The sequence below is a fragment of the Lycorma delicatula genome, chromosome 3, assembly GCF_047948215.1.
Source record: "Lycorma delicatula isolate Av1 chromosome 3, ASM4794821v1, whole genome shotgun sequence".
NCBI lineage: Eukaryota > Metazoa > Arthropoda > Insecta > Hemiptera > Fulgoridae > Lycorma > Lycorma delicatula.
The window spans coordinates 144,618,770-144,644,096 of record NC_134457.1 but is presented as its reverse complement, the minus strand read 5'-3'; the positions used below and the strand labels follow the sequence as shown (position 1 = coordinate 144,644,096).

At 36.9% G+C, this 25,327-nt stretch overlaps 1 protein-coding gene across 1 annotated transcript in view; it reads right to left on the bottom strand.

Moving 5' to 3' along the window:
* LOC142322077 (peroxiredoxin 2-like) overlaps positions 1-9,557 on the bottom strand; it is a 35,184-nt gene extending 25,627 nt beyond the window's left edge. Inside the window, exons 1-2 of the mRNA XM_075360728.1 lie at positions 9,318-9,557; positions 1,355-1,472 (exon numbers count right to left, since the gene is read on the bottom strand). Of these exons, the coding sequence (XP_075216843.1) occupies positions 1,355-1,472; positions 9,318-9,477 (278 nt within the window). The 5' untranslated portion in view covers positions 9,478-9,557. The remainder of the gene's footprint in view (positions 1-1,354; positions 1,473-9,317) is intronic.
* Positions 9,558-25,327: the final 15,770 nt, after the last annotated feature.

Sequence of the window (25,327 nt, the reverse complement as noted above, 5' to 3'; positions counted from 1 at the left end):
CTAGCAGCCACTTCAAATAAATTTTTGCAAATTAAATATTATTCATTTATTTAATTCTACTGCTCACCTGCGACGTCACAACATAGCAGGCGACTACAGCAGTAGTCCGGCTGCTAAGTGAGATGTGGGATGAGTAAGAGGGGGGTTGCTGGGTTAAAACCCCACTTTGATGGGGAACAAATTTGTGATCCAATGCTAATACAAAAAACTGCAATGAAATACTCACAGTACTGCCTTCTACTTTTTTTAAAGTAAAAATTTTTTTTTTCCAAAAATTGTAATTAACGTTCACAAAATTATCAAAAAATATATAACCTTCATTATGCAAAATCTGGAGGCAATTTTGTTTCTCCCTGAATCCCCCACCCCCTGACCTTCAGAATTGAAAATTTAATACCATCAATGCTCATACTATAGAAATATTATAGCCAAGTTTGGTGAAAATAGGTAAAATAGTTCTAGAAATATAAGGCGATTTACACGCCAACTAAAATACGCACATTTTGTCACAGAAATTTTGATGTGATTTTTCGGTTTTCTGGGGTTGTTAGGGGTCAATTCATCAAGATTTGGTGAAAACCAGATATGCCCAATTTTGATTATCATCATACTTTCCCTTCTGTATAGCTAACGCTGCTATATAGATGGGAAGTAAAAGTACCTTGTACGTTTTTGCTTTAAGCTACACCAACCGAACCAAAATAGTAACCATTTAATATTTTTCATAGCTAGTTTCAAAAATTGCATGCAATACACTGTAAGTAGTAGTCTAATACAAAAAATATATCATTTTAGGTGGGACATTTGCTAAATTTTAATTTTTTTAATGTTACATTATAGAACAACTATTTAAAAGTTACATTGAGGCATAAATACACTGTGCTAATTTTGTGTATTTATGTATAATAGTAAATATATTATAGTCCAAAAACTTACTACATTCTTTTTTTGTACTGAGGTCCCAAATTTATAAAATGATTATTTAGTAATATATAGCATCAACAATCAGAAAAATCTAAAGATTACTAGAGATATGTAATGGATATTAACAAGTATTTCTAAGACAAAAATCTACTGGCAGTATGAAATCTGCTGATAACAAGATACATTATCCCAATTACATTAAAACTGACATCAACACATACAAAAGAATAGAAATTTTATGGAATGCATATCTCTAACATCACTAGTTTCATCACTATGTATTCATGGGAATACAAAATAAAATAGTACAACAGTAACACATTGTATCAACTTACAGAAAGCTGTAATCTCAAAAATAAAAAAATTATTGAAAAATATAAACGCATTAAAAAACAAAAACCAGTCACTGAATACCATCCACTACACTTACAAATCCAATGGATAAAAAAATAAAACTAGATATTTTCCTTTAAAATCAGTAAGTTTTAGGTCTTTTAACTCTCCATTAACAACTGCTGTTCCTTCCCAATAAGGTGCAAGCTTTGAAACTGAAACACAAATATTTATAAATAAATTAATTGAATGCATAAACACATTTTATTTTTATATATATAGTATCTATGTGCTCATATACTTAATTATGTACTTATTGACTGTATGCCTGAATATCATTTGCTTTCAATGAACTTAGCTAGTTGATGTGCTACAATACATTTAACTTGATAAAAAAGGTAATAAAACTCCACATCAAACCTCACTTACTGTAATAAGTCTGGCAAGGAATTCTTTTTCACAAGATCACAAACAATAAGCTATACTAATGGTGTTTTGTTTAAATTTACCAAGTGCTGTAGAACTTCATTCCAAAACTGGTCACTGTCTCGGTGAGAGAATGGGTCAACATTTCTAAGAAAATCCTGATCTAGATATAATACCAGGATACAAACAAATTTAAATAATATTACTTAATTTTTTACTACGTATCATTAAGATCAAAATGGATGTTCACCTTTTATACGTAAGAACTGAATGTATTAGATTTTTTTAATAATAACTTACAAATCACTTCATTACTTCTCAAGTCACTTCTCCATCATTTCTTATGTTGTGCTATTCTTGTATTTTCAACATAGTCAAATCCTAAATCTCCAATTATTTATTTATGTACTCTAATTTGTGGCTCTCCTATAGGTTATAGGTTCTAGTCTTCCCTCAATTATACCTACTTAATCCCTCAATTACTCAAGATTATTTACCTTGAATGCCAAACTCAATAACTTGTTTTTCTTTGTGAGAATGTGGTATAAACTTCTTTCTTCATTATTTTTTTTTATTAAATCTCATTTGAAACTTTAAAAACTAAATTTTTAAATTGCGCCAGTATAACTACATTTCAAACACTACACTACTTTCCGACTTTTTTTCCACCCTAACTCCCGGGCTGGATCCACAACAAAGCAAAGCACAGCCCAGGGAGTTGTCTACTCAAACAGGCCTCCCCCCCTCCATCCGCGATCGCCGGCCATAAGTCTAGTATAATAGGTCTGCCCACCGGTTAGATCCTTTCAACTATGCCGTCTGGCCGAGGATCTACTGATAGACGTGATACTGTTGTCTGAGACGTGGTTGAACCCAACCAAGCAACTGACCCTTCGGAACTATTTTACATATAGGACGGATAGGCCAGTTCGACCCGGATCTCGCACCTCTGGTGGAACTGCGGTTTTAGTCCACAGACGCCACATGCATACGCGCGTTGTTCTTCATACAAACGTGATGGAGCAAACGTGTGTGCATGTGGAGCATCTGGGCACGGTGTATCGGCTGGTTTCGGCTTATAGCAAGCCGAACGACGCGGTAACCGGCGCAGATCTGGATGCCGTGCTGGAAAATTGGGATGGGCCCATGATACTCATGGGCGACCTCAATGCCAAACACGTGTCATGGAACAGCATTCTGACAAATCCGAATGGCAGATTGCTGTACGAAAGGGCGAGAGCCCGCCGCTTGGTCGTCGTAGGCCCTGAGGTGCCCACGTTCGTGCATCGCTCAGGCAGATCTAGGCCTGACGTGCTGGATATCGCAGTCATGAAGGGGGGTACCCTCCCATTCATGATTGAAACGATAGAAGACCTCAGCTCGGACCATTCCCCTGTCCTGTTGGAACTAGGTCAGGCAGGGGGTGGCCGAGATCCCCCGCCTATACCCCGAAGGTCAGTCAACTGGAAAAGGTTCTACGAGACCCTCCAGCGGGAGTACAGGCCGGTAAATCCTGAGCTCCTGAACACCCCGGAGGAAATCGACGACACTGTCGGGCGCGTCACGTCGTCAATGACTGAGGCCCTGGCAGGCAGCTCATCGGCCAAAACTCGAGCAGTTGTTCGAAACGACCTCCCTCCTCATATCTCCGAAGCCATAACGGAGAAACGACGACTGAGGAGGAGATATCGAATCACCCTGTCCCCCGCTGATAAGCGGGCCTTTTATAATCAAACGGACAGGGTAAAACAACTGCTGACAAGCCATCGAGAGGATTCGTGGAACGAATACCTCGCCTCGGTCTCTGACGACATCTCCTCGGTGTTCAGGTTGAACAGGAGACTGCGAGAAGGGAAGAAGCCTCGCCATCCGGTTGTGGGGCAGCGAGGTTTTCTTGCATACTCGGAGGCGGAGAGGGCCGAGGTATTCGCCGATACCTTGGAGGAGCAGTTCACTCCAAACCCCCCTCCCTCCCCGAACGACGAGCACACAACCGAGGTGGAATCCTTTCTTGTAGATTATTTCTCACAGGTGGAGGATGCCCCTCAAGAGATTGACCAAGTCACTGAAGCGGAAGTTTCCGCAGCCATTAAGGCCACAAGCCCCGACAAGGCCCCGGGTGTCGACGGGATCAGCGCCCGTGCATTCCGGAACATACCGGCCTCCGTGATTACAGCAATTTCGGTGATATTCACGTCCATTTTGTACGTTGGATATTTCCCGAATTGTTGGAAAACGGCCAAAGTCGTATGTTTACCCAAACCGGGGAAAAGTTTACTTTTCCCACGGAATTATAGGCCAATCTCCCTGTTACCGGTATTGTCTAAGTTGTTCGAGAGGATTTTTCTTGAAAAACTGAGGCGATACATGGAGGGAGAAGTGCGGCCCGAGCAATTTGGGTTCAGGGAGGGTCACTCAACCACCCTCCAACTGGTAAAAATAATAGACGACCTTGTCGGAGGCCTGAACAGGAAACGGGTGACTGCAGCCGTTTTTCTGGATGTGGCCAAGGCCTTTGACAAAGTTTGGCATAGCGGGCTGCTTTATAAGCTAGCGCGATCGGCGATCCCCTACCGCTATGTCAGACTGATGCGGTCATATCTGCTAGACCGACATTTTGTCGTGCGCGTAGGGGAAACGATTTCCTCCACCAGAGAAATAGCCGCTGGGGTTCCCCAAGGAGCAGTACTTTCCCCGTTCTTGTACACTTTGTACGTGAACGATATGCCGCTGTCGGAAGGGGTCAAAACGGCCCTTTACGCAGACGACACGGCATATTTCTACGAATCCGCAAATGTGGATTACGCGGTCCGGAGGCTCCAAAGGCAGCTGGACTTAGTGGAACCGTGGCTCGACATGTGGAGAATCAGGGTCAACGGTGAAAAATCGGTGGCCGTGATGTTCACATGCAAGACACGAAAACCGACCAGAGAGCTGGAAATCTCAGGGGAGAAAATCCCTTTTGAGAAAACAGTTAAGTACCTGGGGGTGGTGTTGGACAGGCGGCTTACCTTCGGCGAACATGTAAATTATGCGACCCGGAGGGCTAAGGCCGCCAGAGCCTCACTATACCCAGTGCTGAACAGTGCCAGCCCATACCCACTGGCAACTAAGCTTCTCATTTTTCGGCTGTACGTACTGCCGATTCTAACATATGCTTACCCGGCATGGGGGGCAATGTTGAGCTCCTCGCTTCAAAAGAAGATCGAGGCCGTCCAAAACATCGCGTTGCGGACGATCTTTGGAGCTCCGTGGTTCGTCAGGAACGCCACTCTCCGATCTGATGCGAGATTTCAATCCGTGTCCGAGGTGGGGGTGGCGCAGGCGCGCAGACTGTTCGGGAGAGCGGCTGTGTCCGAACACAGTCATCTTCGGGACATCTGCAGAGAGGACCCAACTCCGACAGTTGTAAGGAAGCGGCCTCACGCCGTACTGGACGAACCACCGTGATGGTGCGGTGCGGTAGCCGAAAATCGACAAACCAGGCTTAGGGGCCTCCATATCGCATGAGCCATAAACGGAATAGTGCGTCAGACGCGTTTCCGGGGTCGCGAGTGAATAGTTTTTTTTTTTTTTTTTTTTTTCGCGAGTTATATAGTTTGAAGACTTCAAATACGGTAAGTCGCGCACAAAACAAAAACGCGGTCTAAAAAGGAAAAAAAAGGGGAAAAAACGCGGTTTTTTTTTTTTTTTTTTTTTTTCTTTTTCTCGCGTGTGTTTTGTTCTGTTTCTCTAGTTTCAGAAACGGGAGAAACGTGGATGTGGAACGACGCGTCGTGCCGTCTCATCCTGCCAGTCGAAAGGAAAGTAAAAATTAAATTTTTTTTTTTTTTTTTTTTTTTTTTTTTTTTTTTTTTTTCTTTTTCTCGCGTGTGTTTTGTTCTGTTACTCTAGTTTCAGAAACGGGAGAAACGTGGATGTGGAACGACGCGTCGTGCCGTCTCATCCTGCCAGTCGAAAGGAAAGTAAAAATTAAATTTTTTTTTTTTTTTTTTTTTTTTTTTTTTTTTTTTTTTTTTTTTTTTTTTTTTTTCTCGTGTAGGTGTTCTGCTTCTTTTGTTGCAGATGCCAACAGCCACCACAAAAACAAATGGTTTCTTCACTGCAGCCACGCGGCCCCCCCAACCCCTTCTCAGACACACGCGTGTCTGAAGGTTAATAAATTACGTGGAAAGAATAATTACTGTTTACTTCTTTCCAGAAAATCGCCGCCCCAAAACCGCGATCGCGAATAGGTATCATCATCTGTAAGTTACACTTACAGTAAGATAAAATAACCCAGCAATTGCGACTCCTCCGGAAAAGGGGACACATTGCTCCCTCCTTATAGCTAGTGCCCCGTTGTGGCGTATTCCTGCTAGCCTATTAAAGAGTTAGCACCGAAAGGACTTCAGTGGACGGTCTGAAGGGGAATTACGTCGGGAGGACAGGCTTTATAAGCCTAGCCTTCCGCGGTCGGCCCATGAAATGGGTTCGATAACGCTGGTTTAACAACGGATTGGAATGCAATTAAATCCGTCTTAAATTCACTAAAATAATAATAGACAAAACTTGAAAAATTAGATCCGAGATTAAAAAAAATAACCCTTTTAAAAACAAGCCCGATTAGAAAGATCCAGCAGCAAGGGACTCTGTCCAGGTTCTGCGATAAAGTAGGGAGTAATAGACTCCTGCCAACTTTGCATTCCATTCCAGATCCTTTCAATGCCTGCCTCTAACCCCTACTTTCTGACTTCAGCTTGTTTTACTCTCATTAAGTACTATGTCCTACATAGATAATTTGAATTATTTCTTCAAAAGTTTTTCTTCAGTATTATACAGCCAACAACTGATTAGCATCAAATTATTAGTAGTAAATATAGTCTTCATGTACAGAACAGGCTTTCTTATTATTCAATATGCTTCATTACACATGACAAAAAAATCTTAACCTACTTTTTTATGTCACTGATGCCAATGTAGTAAACACTATAAAAAAATGTTAGTATTAAACTGATGTAAAAGAGGCACTTGGTGAAAGTGATTAGTTTTTATATACTTGAACAAGTTTTTACATACTTGTATAACACTAATAATGGACATAAGTATGATCCTATAATGACTATTATTAGTAAATAAAGGCTGAAGGAATTAACAAGTAAAAATTATTAGTAAGTAAAAAAAGTAGAAACCCTATTTATGGTAATAATGCCAAATCAAACAAAAATCAGTATTGCAATAACATGCTATATTAGAAATATAAAGAAAGAAAGAAAAATAAACACTAAGTACAATCAACAATCCAGTTTTGTTTTATCAAATAATTAAAAATGACATAGTTAATGTTATGTCTAGTATTAATTTTATAATGTATGGTCTTTCTGTATACAGAAATGAATATGAATTGTTTGTTAGTAGTATATTTAATACCTTTACGTATAAAACCAACTATAAATTACACTTACATATGTTCCTTTATTGTCCGCACATAGTTTTATCAGTTGCCAAGTGCATTTAGACATTCTCTTCCATGTTGAAAGATAAAAATTGTAAAACCAGTCTCGTAAGGGCAGTTTACAATCCATCAACATTCCTTAAGTCACAAATGAGAGGTTTTTTCTTTGATTATGCCCGAAAGGGAATTGTCACAGTTTGTCTAAATTTCTAGATGGCCTATAAATTTTGGAGTGCCTGCTGATCCACTGACCTTTAAAATGTTCATTTAAAAAGTCCCTTACTGACTAAGCATAATGAGCTGGAACACCATCTTGCTGTAAAATGGCAATTACTTCCACATCAAACAGTCAAAGATGAGAAATAAAATAATTTTCAAGATTGTTAAGGTACAAAATATTAACACTTTTTTTTAAAAAGTAAGGTTTTATCAAATTCAATTCATCACTAATGTGGTGAATGATCTATGATTTCCTCATAAAAGTGAGAATATTCTTTTCACTAAAAATACACACTCCAAAGTTTATTACTCAGATAAATGATGCACTCATCAGAGAAGAAACCTGAACAAAATAAGAACTAGAATATTGGTGAGTGAATAGTGGAAAATTCCTTAGAAGATTTCTTCAAGTTTCCCTTAAAGCCATCTCCTGATCAGAAAGCTCATTAACAAAAGCAAACTTACAGTTTAATTCCACAATTCTTTTTCATTACTGAAGGGTATAATAGGGAATATTTGCCAGGTTAACTTAAGAGATCATAAAGATGATTCCTCAACAACATCAGAGCTTTTAAATCGACTAAAAGGATATTCAGGTTGTTTTAAATCAAAAGCTGACATTAGTGGAAATGGTTTTTTCCCCACTTTCAGAGGCTGATTACTGATGAAACTTCCTTACCAAAACACTGAATGAATCTGTCTCTTATATTTTCATTTGCATTTATAGTCATGCTCCCAGAACTTAGCAATAAGTCTTTCTTCAATTAAATACTTGCTTGTTTCTGCCACTTTAATTTAACGCTGCACAATTCAAAATTCTCAAAGAATACGTGAAAATAACAACTTCAACCAAACCTGGCACTTTGTTAAATAAATGAAAGCATCTGATCAACATTTAGAATCACCTGATTACATACAGTATTATCAAACTCTATATTATGTCATGGAAAAGGACTTTGTGGCCATTCAACAGATGCATGCCACTGATTTTAAGTTTTTGATTATTTATAAATATAAACAATTATTTTATCACAATAAAGTACAGTAAAATGATTTAGTTTGTTTATAGTTTTTATACCAGAGTATGCTGTTAATAAATAAATAAATAAACATCATTTCGTCTTATAGTTTCAGTATGGTTATTTACTGATATATTATATACCATTTTAACAACAAAAAAAAAGTAAGAAAGTCCTAGCTAAGATGATAAAACAAATCTTACAGAAACTGATTATTCTACAGCAACAGAAGAGTGTCAGAAAATTGGTACGCTCATAATTAAGAGGTATCAAGTAATAGAAATATGCTACTGGTTAAACACATTTAATAAACTAATTTCCACACAGCACCAATGAGAGATACAATTATCTTGCATGTTGTTTGAAACTGTCAGTGGCTATTGTCCATTATATTCAACTTCACTTACAATGCATTTACATATAATTTTAACAGTGAATGCTAGCTAGGTTTTTATCTTCTTAGTCTTTGTCTTTAAGTACTTTATAATTAAAAATAATGCCGGTAAATATACGTAATATAGAATTTAACAAGAAAAAACTTAAAGCTGTTCACATCCTCATCAACAATACTATAAACTGCTACGTGCATCAGTATGGAGGTATCCTTATTAATGAACTGTTTAGAAGTCAATTTCTTTATCATATGATAATTATTTTTATAAATCTATTCCATTACTCACATAATGGTACAATTCTGGCACATATTGTGCACAATATAATCTTTACAGAAATAAATCCAGCTGCATGTACTTTATTTGAACACAGTGCAATCTAAATTTGGCAGCATAAATTTAGAGTTCTATGTTTACTGGTTTAATATGTGATATCTTTCGAGACAAAAGATACGAATCAAAGAAATTTTATTACATAAACATTAAAATACTGTTTATAGAATAACAGTCAGACACATTAAAATAAAAAAAACACAGTTTTGTAAAGATAAATTAATAAAAATAACTTACTAACTGCTTTCGTCCACTGTAATTTATGATCAACATCTTTTCCTGCTCCATGGGGATAAACGTTTCCTCCTGCAAATGAATAGCAACTTTCTTCTCCCAAAGAACTTAAAATTTTACTACAAAATGATGTAAATACGAATAAAAATAATGAAATTTCCATGGTGTCTTTAGGGTTAACCAACAAATCTACATAAAAACTCAAGCGCTCTGGCGGCGCTCGTTAATACTGCAACGCTGTGGACGCGCGTCGCTGCTGAATGTGAAGTAGAACTATGATTAGAATTGAAAAAGCAGCTGTTCGTTGCCATGACAACGTAGAAGTAGCTTATACACTTTCGTGTTTTTACTTATAATTTAAGTTTTTACTTTGTTTTAATATTTATAGGTATTTGCTAAATTTATTGTCATCTGCAATTGGTTTGTATCTATTGAAATATTATTTTTAATTTACTTAAAATACCTAGTTGTTTATTTTATTAAATTGTTGAAAAGTTACAATTTAGAATGATTTATTTATCTTTTGGTCAAATCAGTTTTTATCAATAAAAAGTTGATCAAAGTTTTTTAAATTTCTATATTAAAAAACTTTCATCCTTTTTATTTATTTGTTAAAAAAAAGAGTGTAAAGAAACAGTTTAATAAAACTGAGAGTAATTTATAATGTATGAAAATTATTTTTTTAATTTTATCTAGAGTAATATTACACAAAAACTATACATTTAATTCATTATAACACTTAACAGCATTTAGAGAACAATTTTATCCTGCTAAATTGAACTATGGATTCAGCTTTAAAATATTGATATCTATGATGTTTCAGTTTCAAATATTTGAAGGTATTTTACATTTGAAATTCTTTACACTTTAAAATGAGGTGTAGTCAATTTTGAAAACTTTTAAGTAGAGAAATAATTTAAAAAATCTATTTTAACTAATATACTTAATAAATAGTTTTTAACATATTTTTTTTTTTATGTCTAGCGACTAACTTGTATGGTTAAGCAGAATATTATAACCATAATTCATGTGATTAATTACTTTTATTAAAGTGTTACAATTCTACTACAATTTTTTTTAATTTTTTTAATGTTGATTGTTAGGTGTACTCCTTAATCACAATTTATTTTACATATGTATATACTTAATAATAAAAAAAGCTTGAGTTTATTTAATATTAATGTTTTTATACAAAATATTCAAAACAAAATAAATTAGTAATAGATCAGAAGTAGCAAATCACATGATAATAAGAAAAGAATTTTGATAGCTTGTTATTGCAAGGAAAATCCAATTTGACTTCTGAGATCCATGTGGTTTTTATACAAGTGCATTGTTTATGGTGAATAGTCCTGTTTGTTGATGTGTAATTTACACAGAGAAGAGTCCTTTTTAAGGAGATTTGTGAGATTTGATTTGATCTTTTTTTTCTTAATGAATCTTTTTTTATATTCTGAAATTACATTCAGTAGTTTTGTACTCTAGAAAGTATGTGTATCCTTGATTTTCACCTAGTACTAAAACCATTTACTGCCCATTTCATTTATATAATTGCTTTTATAAATACTAAATAAGACTTCCAAGTTTTCATTATAATCTATTTTTCAATGCCTGTAATTTTATATGTAAATACCTTTTACTGTTTGGGATTTTATTATTAAATTATAGTAAGAGTTTATGATTTTTTTATATATACTCTTTAACAAATTTTTAACTTTGATTTACTCATTGATATTATGAACCTACATAAGCAACATACATAATAATAAAATCAACCTTTACAAATTCCCTCATACACACTTATATAAAGATTTTAACCACATTATACCTTTTACCAAATTTTGTATAGATATGCAACATCTGTTGCTTAAATAAAATTAAACAAAGTTGCTTATGTAATGTCACCAATTTACATCAGATTCACAGTCTGTACCAGTGAAAAAAGAGAAATTTAAAAGCACAGTATAAATTAAAAAATCAACATTTAAAATTAACAATTAAGCAAACAGATAAATAAGTACATTAATACATTATTAATTTAAATACATTAAATTAATAAACATAATTGTATTAAAGGTGTTTCATAATTAATTGGATGGTCATCATTATAACCAGTACAACTACAGCACCATTGAAGAAGAGGCTACTTTATAGGTCTGACAAGGCTTCTGGAAGCATAATTCACTTATTTAGAAAATAATTTTTTAGCCTCTGAAACAGTCAGTTTAGCTTCTATTATTCTTATTGAGTGAAAAGTTTACTTATCAATCAGTCTAAAAATTTCAATATCTAATTAAATGTATCAATTTTAAAATTACCAAGATCATTGTTGAGTCTGTATACTGATGCTATATTTGTTTAAATTCTAGCAAATACTATACTTTTGATGTTTGAACAAGAAGACTATAGCAATAAACCAGATGATGAAAATGTAATAAGAATAAGTGATCAAATTAAAAGGACATTAGTCATAAACAGAATTAAGCTTATTCATGAATAATATATTAAAAAATAATACATTTATTAATAGATACAGTGATTTAGTAATACAGTGTCAATGACAGAACTAAGATGTGAAGGGTCAATCATGATGTACTTAATTCTTAAAACAGGGTATCTTAGTAGAAAAAGTATAGAAAATAATTGTCCTAAATCCACAACTCATCATTTTAACACAGTCTGACTCCATCTGAAGATTTAGTTGAATGAAAAATCTTTTATCAGTATAACAACTCTGAAGAAGCACATATTTTCATAATTATAGCGCATAATCCTAAGAAATATAGTATATCTGCAGTGTCAAGTCTCCAGATGAACTATAATTGGAGGAGAATTTGGATCCCCATTCATTGTTCAATACTAGGCATAAATTTTGGCTACATATGTAAAGAGGATTATATTTAAAAATTACTGTTACAGGATAGTAATTAATTTAAGACTCTCTTTTGCAAGTCATTTTTGTAATTTCTCCCCTGCTTCTTTTTTCTCATTTTACCAGTCGTGTACATCAAAGGTTGAAGAACTGAGTGGTGTATATTATGGGCGCTGCTGGTAATCAAAAAAGAATTTGTGAAAATAAACAAACATATCCAAAGCAAAGAAGCAAAATTATAATAAAAAAATTATATTACATTGAACTTTAGCTGTCTTCACAGAATTGCAAATTGTAACTATATTCAGCAGTAGGATTACAGATTTTTTTTAATTCAGAAAAAAGTAAGAACAATCTTTTAATTAAGAGAGAAAGGAATAGAAGAGAATAAAACAGGAAATAGAAATTCTGGAGTTATAAAATCAGGAATTTATCAAGAAAAGATTAAAAAGAAGGTCTTCTGTGAAGAAGAAACTGTAAAACAAAAAAGAGTAGTGACAGAAGATTTCAGAAAAAAGCCCAGTGAGAGACTTAAAATGTACTGGCAGAAAAAACTGTGAGGGATACTATAAAAAAATTTAAAATTGCTCCTTAGTTGGCCAAAACTAAAAAACATGATTGTTTTTTTTAAAGAGAAAAAATAATTCTATTAATTCTCTTAATAAAATTAAGTTAAGTAGTACTTTGTAGAATGAATAATTGCACTTATATGTTTGTTACTTTGTTTTCAACAATTCTGTTGTCATTCATAATATTGTTATTATAATAAAAAAAATTCTATTTATGAACAAAATCTGCTTATTGTACATAAACTAATCATCACTTAAATTGTGTGGCTGTGTTGTGAATATATACCATGTTTTACTTAATTTTATTATCCACACTTAAAACAATTTTGTATATTTTTGATTTTTGGTTCAATTTTACTAGTCAACACTTACATTAGAAAGGCTGATTTGTAAATCGTTTAATGATTTAAAAGTATTATCATTGAAATAACAATGGATGCGTTAGAGGTGTTACTTTAGAATTTTTTTATTAATGTATTGATAGTATTAAGTATGAGTGTATGAATATTATTATTATTTTATAATTGGGTGAAGCATTATGTGTGCATACTAATGATACCAAATTTCTGTTGGCCACAATAGAGGAAATGTGATAGTTAAGAGAGAGAGAGAGAAATGAAGGAATGTCTTATTAGAAATATCAACATGCTCAAAAATTGTTACAGATTTGTTTAATTATAGTTGTTATTATTGTTTAATTTCACCCTGTAAAGTGAAACAGTTAGTCTTCATGTAATATTTGGCTAATTTAATATTAAACTTCTCCAATTCAGATTCTTCTCAAACCTGAACTGGTTTCATTCTGTTGCTGTACTCAAAATGCATGATGAAATTTCAAATTATCAATGCAGTTTTTTCTTTTATAAATATTACTTTCTTAATTAAAATCAAAGGGTACATCTCCAGTTTTACTTACAATTTACTTATAATTTAAAATATATACAAAATTCAGGTGATAATACTGTCTAAAAATATTCAGATTTATGGTTAATGTTACTTATAATTGCACAGAAGAATTTGAAAAATGTGGCTTAAAGCCTTAAATTAAATTAATAACAAAAAATGTGGTTTTTGTAAAATATTTGCCTATAAAGAGATTAATTTTATTAATTAACCTAATGAAATATTTTATAAATTCTTATGATCCTTAAATAGTAAACATATATATGGTGTTAATACTTTGCAGTTACATGGACATTTATTACTAACCATTTATTTTTTGTAGTTTTTGTTATGGCTGAAAGAAAATCGAATAAAATAAAAATAATAGTGGAAAGAAATGAAACAACAACTTCTACTGAATCAATTCAAGTGGGTGTAGCTACTGACAGTAGTAATACTACTGCATTAGATCACTCACTGACAGAAAGCAACAGTGATAGAAGCCTTTTAAATCGTACACCATTAGGCAAAGAAATAGAATTAACTGATATAAATAAACCTTCCTCATCAGCATCACCCACTTTATCTAATCCACGTCATTTAATAACATCTAAAAGAGGAAGGTATGAACTGCTGAAACATAAGCAAAAACAAAAATCTTACCCACAGAAAAAAAAAGAACAAGCAGTTAGTCGTGATGATGATGGTGATGACGATGATGATGATGATGATGATGTTGTTGATGATGATGACAATGATGATCATAAAGCCAATGATGGTAATGATAATCATAAAGCCAATGATGATAATGATGATCATAAAGCCAATAATGATAATGATGTTCATAAAGCTAACAATGATATTGATGATCGTAAAGCCAATCATGATAATGATGATCATAAAGCCAGTGATGATAATGTTGATCATAAAGCCAATGATGGAGAAGATCATAATACTAAAGAAAAAAAATTTGTTTATTTAAAGGAAGCAGGTATACAGGCTTCTCCTGACATTTTAACAGATTCGGATCAGGAATATTATAAGGAAGAGGATGATGATTTTGATGAAATGTCAGATGTTTACAGTAAGTACTATGTAAACAATTTATTAATAGTAGTAGTAGTTAATAATAATATTTTCTTGATGTATGAAAGAAAAATTATAAAATAATGAAAGACCTCAATTTTCTGGGAAACTGGATTTTGAAGTCCAAAATACTAGAAAAAAAATATTAAATTCCAAATTATTTGTGTTATTTTACTCAATTTGTTTAAGATTATTGTTTCTTTAGATTTGGATTATTTTTGTGTTTCTATATTGCAGTTTAGGATTGCACAGGAGTACAATATGTACAGAATGTAGAAAAAAGTTTGCCTAACATATTTTGGTTGAATTTTCTTAACATTAGTAAGAAGTTCCCTCAACATTAGTATTAGAAAAGAAGTTCCTATAAACAAAGGTCAAGAAGTACTGTTTTACAAACATTTCTGTACACAATTTTGAGGTTTTTAAATAGAAATTTGTATAAAAAAAATAGTTAAATGGATTTAGCTATTTTAATTAAATTTGAAATATCTTTCTAAACTAATATTTTCTATGAAATAAATAAATGGAAGTTTCAAAATGGAGGCCTTTTTAATTTGCTGCTTACAATATTTCGGGAAATAACTATGTTAATGATTTGATTTTTTTTTACTTTTTTTTACAGTGTTTTAGCTAAAATTTTAAATATTTCATTGTGAACAAAATGACACCATGTTTTTTTTTTAAATCAGACTTCAAGCAGCTAAGTTTTAATGGAAAATGTTAGCATGATTCTATCAACTAATAAAACAGCATTATTTTGCTACTCTCAAATAAAAATACCTCAATATTTTAATCTTCTTCACTACAAAATATTATTAGTTAATACTACTCAGGTAGTTTGTATTGCTCAAATGCCACTAAACAGTAATGGTTCCTTCTTCAGGTTTTTTCTCTTCCGCTTTATCAAAAATCTTCAATTAGCTATTTTACAAATTTTAAAAATTAAAACTATAATTGATTCTAGTGTTTTAAACAAGGTCCTACACACATATGTGTAGGACATGGTCCACGGTGTCATCGACCCTACAGTCCGGACAGAAGCCGGAATCAACCAACCTGATCCTAGCCAATTTATCCCTAAAGGCACCATGTCCGGAGAGGAACTGCGTCGTGTGCCGATTGGGGGATACCCAGTTAACCGCTCGCAACTCTCTAACATTGGGGAATATACCATGCGTATAATGACCTGTTAAAGAATCGTTCCACCTATCTTGCCAAGAGTCAAAACCTTGGTCTTCGATCTCACGCATACGCCCTTAAGTAAGAAGGCTTCTTTGCAACATACCGCTGGCTACGTTCCGTAGCCGAAATATCCACAGGTTTGATGCCTGCGATCACAGTTACTGCCTCTCGCGAGACAGTCCTGTAACCGCCGACAACCGCTAATAAAAGAAGACGCTGGGCTCGTAATAGAATGTCCCTATAACATTGGTACCGCAAACGATGAGCCCAGACGGGCGCAGCGTACAACATAATGGCCTCACAAACACCTTTGTAAAGAATCCGCATGGTACGGAAATTCAACCCCCAATCGGGATGGACTACTCTACGGACGCCGAAGAAAGCATCAACTGCCTTCTTCGACACATACTGCAGGTGCTCATTGAAGAGAAACCTCTCATCAAGGATAACACCCAGATACTTCTGAAGAGTGACATACCTAATTGAACGGCCGTCCATCACAACCCGCGGGTGGCGAGTTGCAGCTAGCCGGCCCTTCAAAAACATCATAGTGGTTTTCTCCGCACTGAAAACCATCTTATTATGAAGACTCCACAACCGCAAAACCCTACATGCCTGTGCCGCTCTAAGCTCAATCTCACAATCCACAACGCGACAGCCACCGGGCAAACGCAGCCGCATGAGAGAGTCGAACTCGATAGTCCAGACGAGTGGACCTAATACACTGCCCTGTGGACAACCTTTAGACAGGGTCTTTCCTACTTGCGAACTGCCGTCACGAAGGACAACAGTTCTATCGCTGAAGTAGCTCGAGAGAGTGCTAATTTCATTCCGCGTGCAACCACGCTTCTGCAATTGGAACAAGGCAGAGGGCCACCACAAGTTATTAAATGCCCCGGATACGTCCAAGAAGACACCGAGTACATATTTGCACTCACTGCCTGAAGCCAGATCTAGGACCCTAAGAATTGCGTCCTCTGTACTCTTGCCGGGTCTAAAGCCATACTGGTCGTCCATTAGCATGTGATTTGAAGTCAACCTACTATTAATGCGGAGGTAGAGTACCTTCTCGAAAACCTTTCCAACTACTGGCAAGAGCGTCAGAGGACGGTAAGAAGAACTGACGGTGGGGTCCTGGTCGCCACCTTTGAATAACAGCTTTAAAATACCACGCTTCCAGCAAGCCGGGAAATACCCGGCGAATAAACACCTATTGAACACCCTAGTCAATGGGCTGAGAATCACAGGCAGGGTGCGAACAAGGAGCTCCACCGTAATACCATCATATCCGGGGGCTTTGTTCCTAGCAAGGCTACAGATTACTTGGCGGACTTCCGCCTCAGTAATCTCCGAAGACACAGAGTCTGTGTTAAAACCTACAACCGCCGCTCGAACTCTCCGATGATATGGGGTCTCACCAACCTCAGTATCATCGGGGAGCATATCGTCCATCAGAAGAGATAGAACACGATCTTTCTCAACTACAACGCCGTCTTGGGTCGAGAGAGCCTTTTTCCTCTTGTGTCCAAGTACTCGATAAACAACACCCCAAGGGTCTTTATTCCCCTGCTCTTGAACAAAAGAGCGCTAGGAATCTCGCTTCGAAGTCCTAATACTATGAAAATACTCGTTCCTTTTCTGACAAACAGAACCTCACGCCGGTCAGGATCACGCGCACGCTGTGCGGCTCTCCTGAGCCGGCCCACGGCCTGCTTTATCGCAGTCAAGTCCCGAGTCCACCAACCAGCTACTCTCTCTCGACCAGTACTTCGGGGGATTGAGAGTTCTGCGGCTTCAACCACCGCAGAAGAGAAATTCTCTGCCAGGTTATCTAGAGGGATCTCGTCCAGGGTACGAGTGAACACCCGCATCCTGGCCGCAAGAATGTTAGAAAATTTGGGCCAATCCGCCCGCCTGTGCAAGAAGCGCCCCTGCTGAACAGGGGCGTCCGCCCTAAAGACATCGCACAGCCCTCCTATCCAATCAAAAACTATGAGCCTATGATCGCTTTCGCAATCATGGACTACCGACCAATTCAGAATCCTACCAGGGATATCCTTACCAATGGTAACATCGCTGTTGGTACCATGGAAGGCCCTCCACAATCCTACTGCGCTGGCGAAAGTAGCAAGCTCGCCGGCGACACTGAATACTTCAAATCGGTGCTGCGCGATGAAGCCTTCTAGAAGTTCACTGCCGTCATCTGTGATCCCACTGTGCCAAAGAAGCGATTTGGCGTTCGCATCATCTCCTATAAGAATAGGATGACCCGCTATCAGCCTGATAATTCTATCCCATCTTTCCAAATGTAAGTCAGTGGGATCTCTGTACTGAAAGTACGAACTAACCCAACTAGGTCAAAACCATCCACAGCAAGCTTAACAACGACGTGACCCTACCCTCGGACAAAAACTTCTGGTGGAAACCAGGACCTAATTCAAAAACTCCGTGATACCGAGAGGCATCACGCTTTCCAGTCTTGGAGACTAGCCTGCACTGCTCTTTGAACGAGGCCTCGTCCAAATCAGTATTCAGCTCCCGAATGAACGACAGAACTTCTTCATCAGAGAGACTCCGCTCGATGTCATATATAATGACCCGGGGCTTCCTCAACCGCTTGGGATCCACCTTAACCTAAAGCTTCTGTACCGCAGGAGAGTCCTTGATGACTTGGACCGTCTCCTTATTGTCCGCAACAACAACTAACCCTCTACTGGTCTCCTTTATATCACGAATTCTAAGCTGATTCCGATCACCACGAAGGGCTTCCCGGAAATCGCGCTTTAAGTCCTGACTCGTGGTCTTCGAGCCCCCTGCCTTATTCACGAAGATTACCTCCGGCTTCTTAACCGCCTTGCTGGCCTCGCGTTTGGTTTTCAGGACCTCAGCGTAGCGCCTGGGCTGTACTGGAGCCTGGACAACCACCTTGGGAGCCTTGACCTCGTGGGGCTTGGAGGCCAAGGCCTCGAAACCCTCACTAATCGCCTTAAAAGCTTCCCTCAACTTGCCAAGTCGAGGGAGTTTTCCTCGCTCCCAAACTGACTCCGCCGGGAAGTGTCAGAAAATCCACTAAGTAGTCCAGGTCCTCCTGGACTACTTTCAACAACAGGGCAGAACTGCCAGGTCTGCCCTTAGAATTCTTGAAGGCCTCTACTACAGGGGAGGACCGCACCTGGGTGGGTGCCCCTGTATCCATCGCTTCGCTTACCTCGTCCTCTGAGGAGCTAGTCGATGGAACCGGCGCAGGTTTCCTCTTACGCCTGGACTTCTTCACCTCTTGGAACTCCGACATGGCCGAAGATTCCCTAAGTCCTACTGAATCAACTAGAATCTCGCTGTCTACCTACTACTGTCAAGTTTGGGCAAGCCCACAAAGTGACAACTACCCGCAGCGAGTACGGGCAGCCGGAGACACTTGCGTTCTCCTGTCACACTTCGTACCTCTTCGCCGCTGCTGGAACGATTGATTGGTGCACTAGACGTACAACAATGAACCACTGATTACGGCCCTCGCGCCTTCTGCGCTCTGACAAGAGCGCAGAAGGATTAAAAGGCACGGCCTTTTTTCTGTCACGGGGACTAACGACCAGCAGTCGTTGCCACCCTTTTGCCACCCTTTTGCCACGTTGAGGCGAGTACGCGCCGCACAAGTCCACGCCAAGTACACTGCAGCAAAGCTACAAATGTCTAGTTTGTATTAAAATGCATAAATCGTGAATACAGCCTTAAGACCAGCTAACCTCGATACTGTCGGAAGGTACACACACGACCGATAGCCAAAAGAACACTGGTAATAAGATATACCACGGTGATACTCTGAGACGCACTAGGGACCAGAGTAATCTCTAGCCTTCAGCAAAATTAAGACTGTGGTTCTAACAAAGAAGCGTATCGACACCCTTCTCTTCTTTCGGGTCAGGGTGGAGGTTGTCGAGACCAAGCCGGCCGCAAAATACCTCGGTTTGATGAATGACCGGAAACTCAGCTTTGCTGAGCAGCTTCGGGGAGCCACCGACAAAGATGCGAGATCCGTAACTACCCTCAGCCGGCTCATGGCAAATGTTGGCGGACCGAAGGCCAGCAGACGGCGATTGCTGATGTCCACGATGGATTACATCCCGTTATATGGGTCGAAAGTGTGGGCCCAGGCATCGAGCTGCAAGAAATTGGAAGCGGCTCGCGCAGATGCAACCCACCGCAGCCATGCGAGTCGCTTCCGCGTATCGGTCGGTTTTCGAGTCTGCAGTACTGGTTGTCGCTGGCGTCGTCATACCCATTGCTATTTTGGCAAGGAAGCGCCAGGTGACCTACAGGAGGCGACGAGCATGCGAAGACCAAGAGACCATTGCCAACGAGGAACACACTCGCACGTTTCTCGCATGGCAAGAGACCTGGAACCACGAGACCAGAGGACGATGGACCGCAAGGCTTATCCCTCTGGTCAAACCGTGGACGGAGCGGCGGCATTGCCCCGGTATACGGGACGACGCTGAACACACCTTTTTTGGCAAATCGAAGGACACTAGAGGCGGATCTCGGAGCACTGACCCACCACAATGTGGTTGCGATGATGCTCTGTAACCTGAGCAGCTGGGAGAGTATAGCCCGAACCGTCCGCAACATTCTCAGTACCAAAAAGGTGACCTGGATAGTCCTGAAAATTAGATAGCGCCTTCTCAGGCTAGTATAGAAGGACTTGACCAGAAGTAATGTGTTAAACAGTTCCTGGTCAAATCCGGTAGAAGGGGGGGGGGGTGGTTTTAGTCGGTAGTCTGCTGATAGTGATTGGATAATACCATCAGTGGAGCCCAACACTCCGTGCCTAAATGCATTTCCACCTCCCTCCGCAAAAAAAATTATTTCTTATTATTATTATCAATTAATAATGTACAATGATTTTCAAAATGTTTTATTTTGCAGCAAACCCATCAGGTTCAGTTTTAAGACCAAGCTCCAATCCATACAATAAACAAGAAAAAATTCGTGAAGCAAACATAGCATTGTTTAAAGACTCCATATCAGAAAGTAATGCTTCAAGAATCAAATTCAATGAAAATATTTGTTTATTGGAAGCAAACTCATCATTTGGAGTCCAAGGTACTGTATGATGATTACAAGTACTTAACACATGAATAGTACTTAATAGTACAATACTTTTTAAAGTTAATTTATGTATAGATTTTTTATTATGTATAATTATGTTGTTGTATATAAAAGGTGATTTTATGTATGTCTGTATTTAAAAAAAAAAGCAACAATTAACAAAAGAAAATAAATGTTAACTTGATTTTCACAAAATTATCTATTAAAAAATCATAGCAACTATTTCACTGTATAGTACTTTCTTCAGGTGTTACAAACAGAATACTAAATCTAAAAGTATATAGAACAAAAAAGCTAAACACAAAAACCAAAAGAGATAAATTCACAAAGATAAAGAGCACTAGCAGAATGTGTAAGCATCAATAAGTTTTCATATAGCATCTCACATCCATAAGTTCAACAATACATACTGAACTATTCAAGTATAATTTGGTCATTTAAAAGTAAATTAGAATTTTTAAGTAGAATTATTTCCAGTAACTCTTAAAAAGTTTAGTTTCAAACCTTTGTTCTCAACATGAAGTTGTTTGAAATTACCATTAAAAACATCATTTTCATCAATTAAATGAGAAGCATAATTATAAACCCTCTTATTATTGGAAAAAACAACATTTGTGGTCCCTTATATGTTTTTCAAAAGATCTACCAGTCTGGCAAATATAAATTTTATCACAAGAACCACACTCAAATTTGTAAATTCTTGATTTTTGGTTTACCAGAAGTTTATGAGAAAGAAATTATTATTAGACAAATAGCGGTGAATAATAGTTACAAAACAATTCTAATTGATCAACTGCTTTGGAATAAACTATACAAAATTACCATTAGTAAAGTTTTTCTTTCAAGTAATTCATTCCAATAAAAGAAATTTCACACCTTGCTTAATATAGATAAACCCACAGAGAAAATTAGAAAATTTTTTAGAAACAGAACTGTTGATATATTGCTTTCAGATCTGATAATTCTCTAATTAAATTTATTAAGATAACAAAAGTAAAACTGATTTTTAAGTTTATCAAACTTAAAAATCAGAAGTTTACAAACTCGAATGTAGTTCTTGGGATAAAGTTTATTTTGGTCAGATTGGTAGATATTTTGAAAAACATATAAGGTAACCACAAAGCTTGATTTTTCCAGTAATAAGAGTGCTTCTAATTATGCTTGTCATTTAATTGATGTGTCTTGTTTTTAATGATAATTTCAAAAAACTTCATGTTGAGAACAAAGGTTTAAAACTGAATCTTTTAGAATCATTGGAAATAATTAAACTTAAATCAATTAGAAGAGCTGGCCATTGTTGAACTTATGGATGTGAGTTTGGTCTCTTATATTTTTGTAAGTACTGCACCGTTTTATGAATTGACTAATAATATTTTTTGTTAAATTTTTGTATTACTGATACATGTATACATTCCCTACTGTTGCTCTTTATCCTTCTGCATTTTATCTCTTTTGGTTTTTCATTGTACAAACCTTTAGTTCTCTGTTTGTAACCCCTGAGGAGGGTACTGTATACTGAAACAGATGTTGTTTTTTTAAGATAATTTTGTGAAAATCAAATAACATATTTATTTTCTTTTGTAAATCTTGATTTTCATCAAGTAATGTCTTCATTCATAGATTGCAATTAATATAATTTAGATATTATTCATCCAGATTAATTCATCGTAAAGTTTAATATCTGACTCGTGGATCATTGAGTCCATTGTTTAAACAATTGTCATATTTATGTTTCATAACATTATACCCAAGAGTTAGGTACAGAACAAAGATATTTGTTAAAATTTCATAAAGTTTAGGAGATATTTCATCTGGATTGTAACTTGTTTACTGTCGTGTGAGATGAATAACTCTAAAGGCATAAGATATCACTTTCCCATATATCAGCAACAAGTGATTTTTTCTTGTAACAAGTATTTCAGTAGTGATGAAGCTTCTTTTTGGTAATGAAGGGATTGGTTAATGATGGCTTATGTAGGTTGAATAAGGATTCAATCTCACTATACTATGTGTAAACTTGCTTAACCCTTTGAAGACCACTTCACGATTTTTTGCCAGTCTCAGTTTTATGTTAAAAATACCATCTGATTTTATGCGAGAAAGACCATTTAACAAAATTTCATGTATAAATGACGATTTTACTGATCACACGTTTGGTCTTCATAGCAAACATGATGCTTGATAGGGGTTATGTTTGATTTTGTTTAAAGTTAACACGGGACATTGTAACTAATATTCGGATATTAAACAAAAATAATTACTATTTTGAACTTAACGACTGTGTGTTTTTATTTTTAGAGAACATATATTCGTGTTAGTCACGTAATACATAAATATCGTTCATATGTTATCGTTTTGAGTAAGCCGTGAAATCATAGTTCGATCGGAGTGAAAAGGAGTGCTTTATTTTATTTATTTAATCTTTCTTACAATACTGTATTTACTGAAGTGTTGCATAGTACGTAGGTGGGCCGGCAACATTGTGCGTTTATCATTGTTTTCAGTTTGTGACATTCGGATCGTAATATTATACATATTTCATCTTATTGTTTTGTTTTCTGTTTTCCTGCTATACTTATTAGTGAGTTGCTATAATATGCAACATGTGCGATCTATTTCAAACTCCGAGGGAAATTAATCGGGACTTTAGATTCAGTGTATTCCACGGTTCAGTGGATTAGTGATTTGCGTACTGACAGTTTTAAAAACTTAATTTGACTCAAATTTATCAACTTCTTTGCAAAAAATAAAAAACAAGACAAAATTCTAAAAATAATGTTTCCCATTATAGAACTGTTTTTTGATTTTGAGTTACGCGACTTAAAACTCATTTTATTTTCGGTTCCTTAATCTTTAGAAAAATTTTCTAATAAGATATGACCATAAAAAACATTTCTAGTTGATAGTACATTGGTTTTCCTACAATTAAAAAAAAAAAACCGCCAAAAAATATTGGTAATAAAAGATTTAAATATTTCTTAACACAAGTTTAAAATAGTTACCATAAGGCACTGTAGTTCTTTAACAAATAGAAATATAAGAATGCAATATTTTTTAACCATCTCTAAAAAAAGGTTTGGTCCTTAAAGAGATAAGGAATGAGTTTTGAGGCCCCGTTTTATTGACTTCCATTGTGCTTCTGACGACCAGCCCACGCTAAAATACTTAACACAGTCGCTTCAGGGTTTCATGGCAGCGCAGTCTGCCCTCTCTAGCTCGTCCGAACTCGGACATCCCATCGGGGTTTCCCGTGCCTCCTCGAAAACATACTAATCACCTCTTCCGGTGATCAGAATTTTTCTCCGCTGGAGAGCACCCTTCCAGTCCCTATTGTACCTGATCAAGACACACATTTCATTTGCCCTTCACAGTTACGCGTCCCCCCATGCTCACCTCGAGGGTCCCCCATGCCATCATCGGGGAGCTCCGACCCATCCACTCTTACGCGTGAGTAGGCCCGAACACCCTAGGCATAGAGGCTATCTCCCTGGCCCCTACACGCATCAAGATGGACTTGTACTTGTCTTCGATCCCCCACGCATTCTCATGACCCCTCATTACTTGTTGCGCCATGTCTCCCTCGGCGTCAACGGTAGAGCACCACACACAATATTCCCCCACTCCATGTCCATCGGTATATCCAGCAGCATAATCCAAAAACAACGTGAGCAAAGACACTTAATACAATCATAAATTCCTAACCTAGCAAAGTACATTAACAACTACAAAAATAAAACACATTTCGACGTCTCTTTTGACATCGAGGGTCGTGTGCACGTCAAGGGGGTTCCTCCTTCCTCTTCGCTGTTAGTACGAGACGAGTCACTCTCTCTACCGCCCTCCATCCATTCTCACTCTGGAGCATGTGTCTGACGACGTTATCTGGTGTTACGGCCACCGGAATCTGACGTCTCTCGTTCTCCCACCTGACACAGTCGAACCAGGTGTGTTCGACTGTGTCAGCTGTCGCACAGTACCTGCAACCCGCCGTTCTCCTCCTCTTGAAGCGATGCAGATAGCTATCAAAGTTCCCATGGCCCGAAAGTAGTTGAGTGAGGCAGTATCCAACTTCACCATGCTTAAGTCCCACCCAAGCACTCATGTCCAGAATCAGACGCATAGTCCACCGTCCTACCTGGCTCGCCTCCCACCCATTGTGCTTCTTATGGATTTTGAAGTGCAGCAAGCATTTTCTTTTCTTAAATTCAAATTACTGTAAATGCTGTTTGTTAATATAATTTTCTTCACTGATAACTTCAACTTTTGAGAGCATAATAGAGCAAGGAGCCCAAGCTGTTGCAGTTTTTATTCTCTTTATA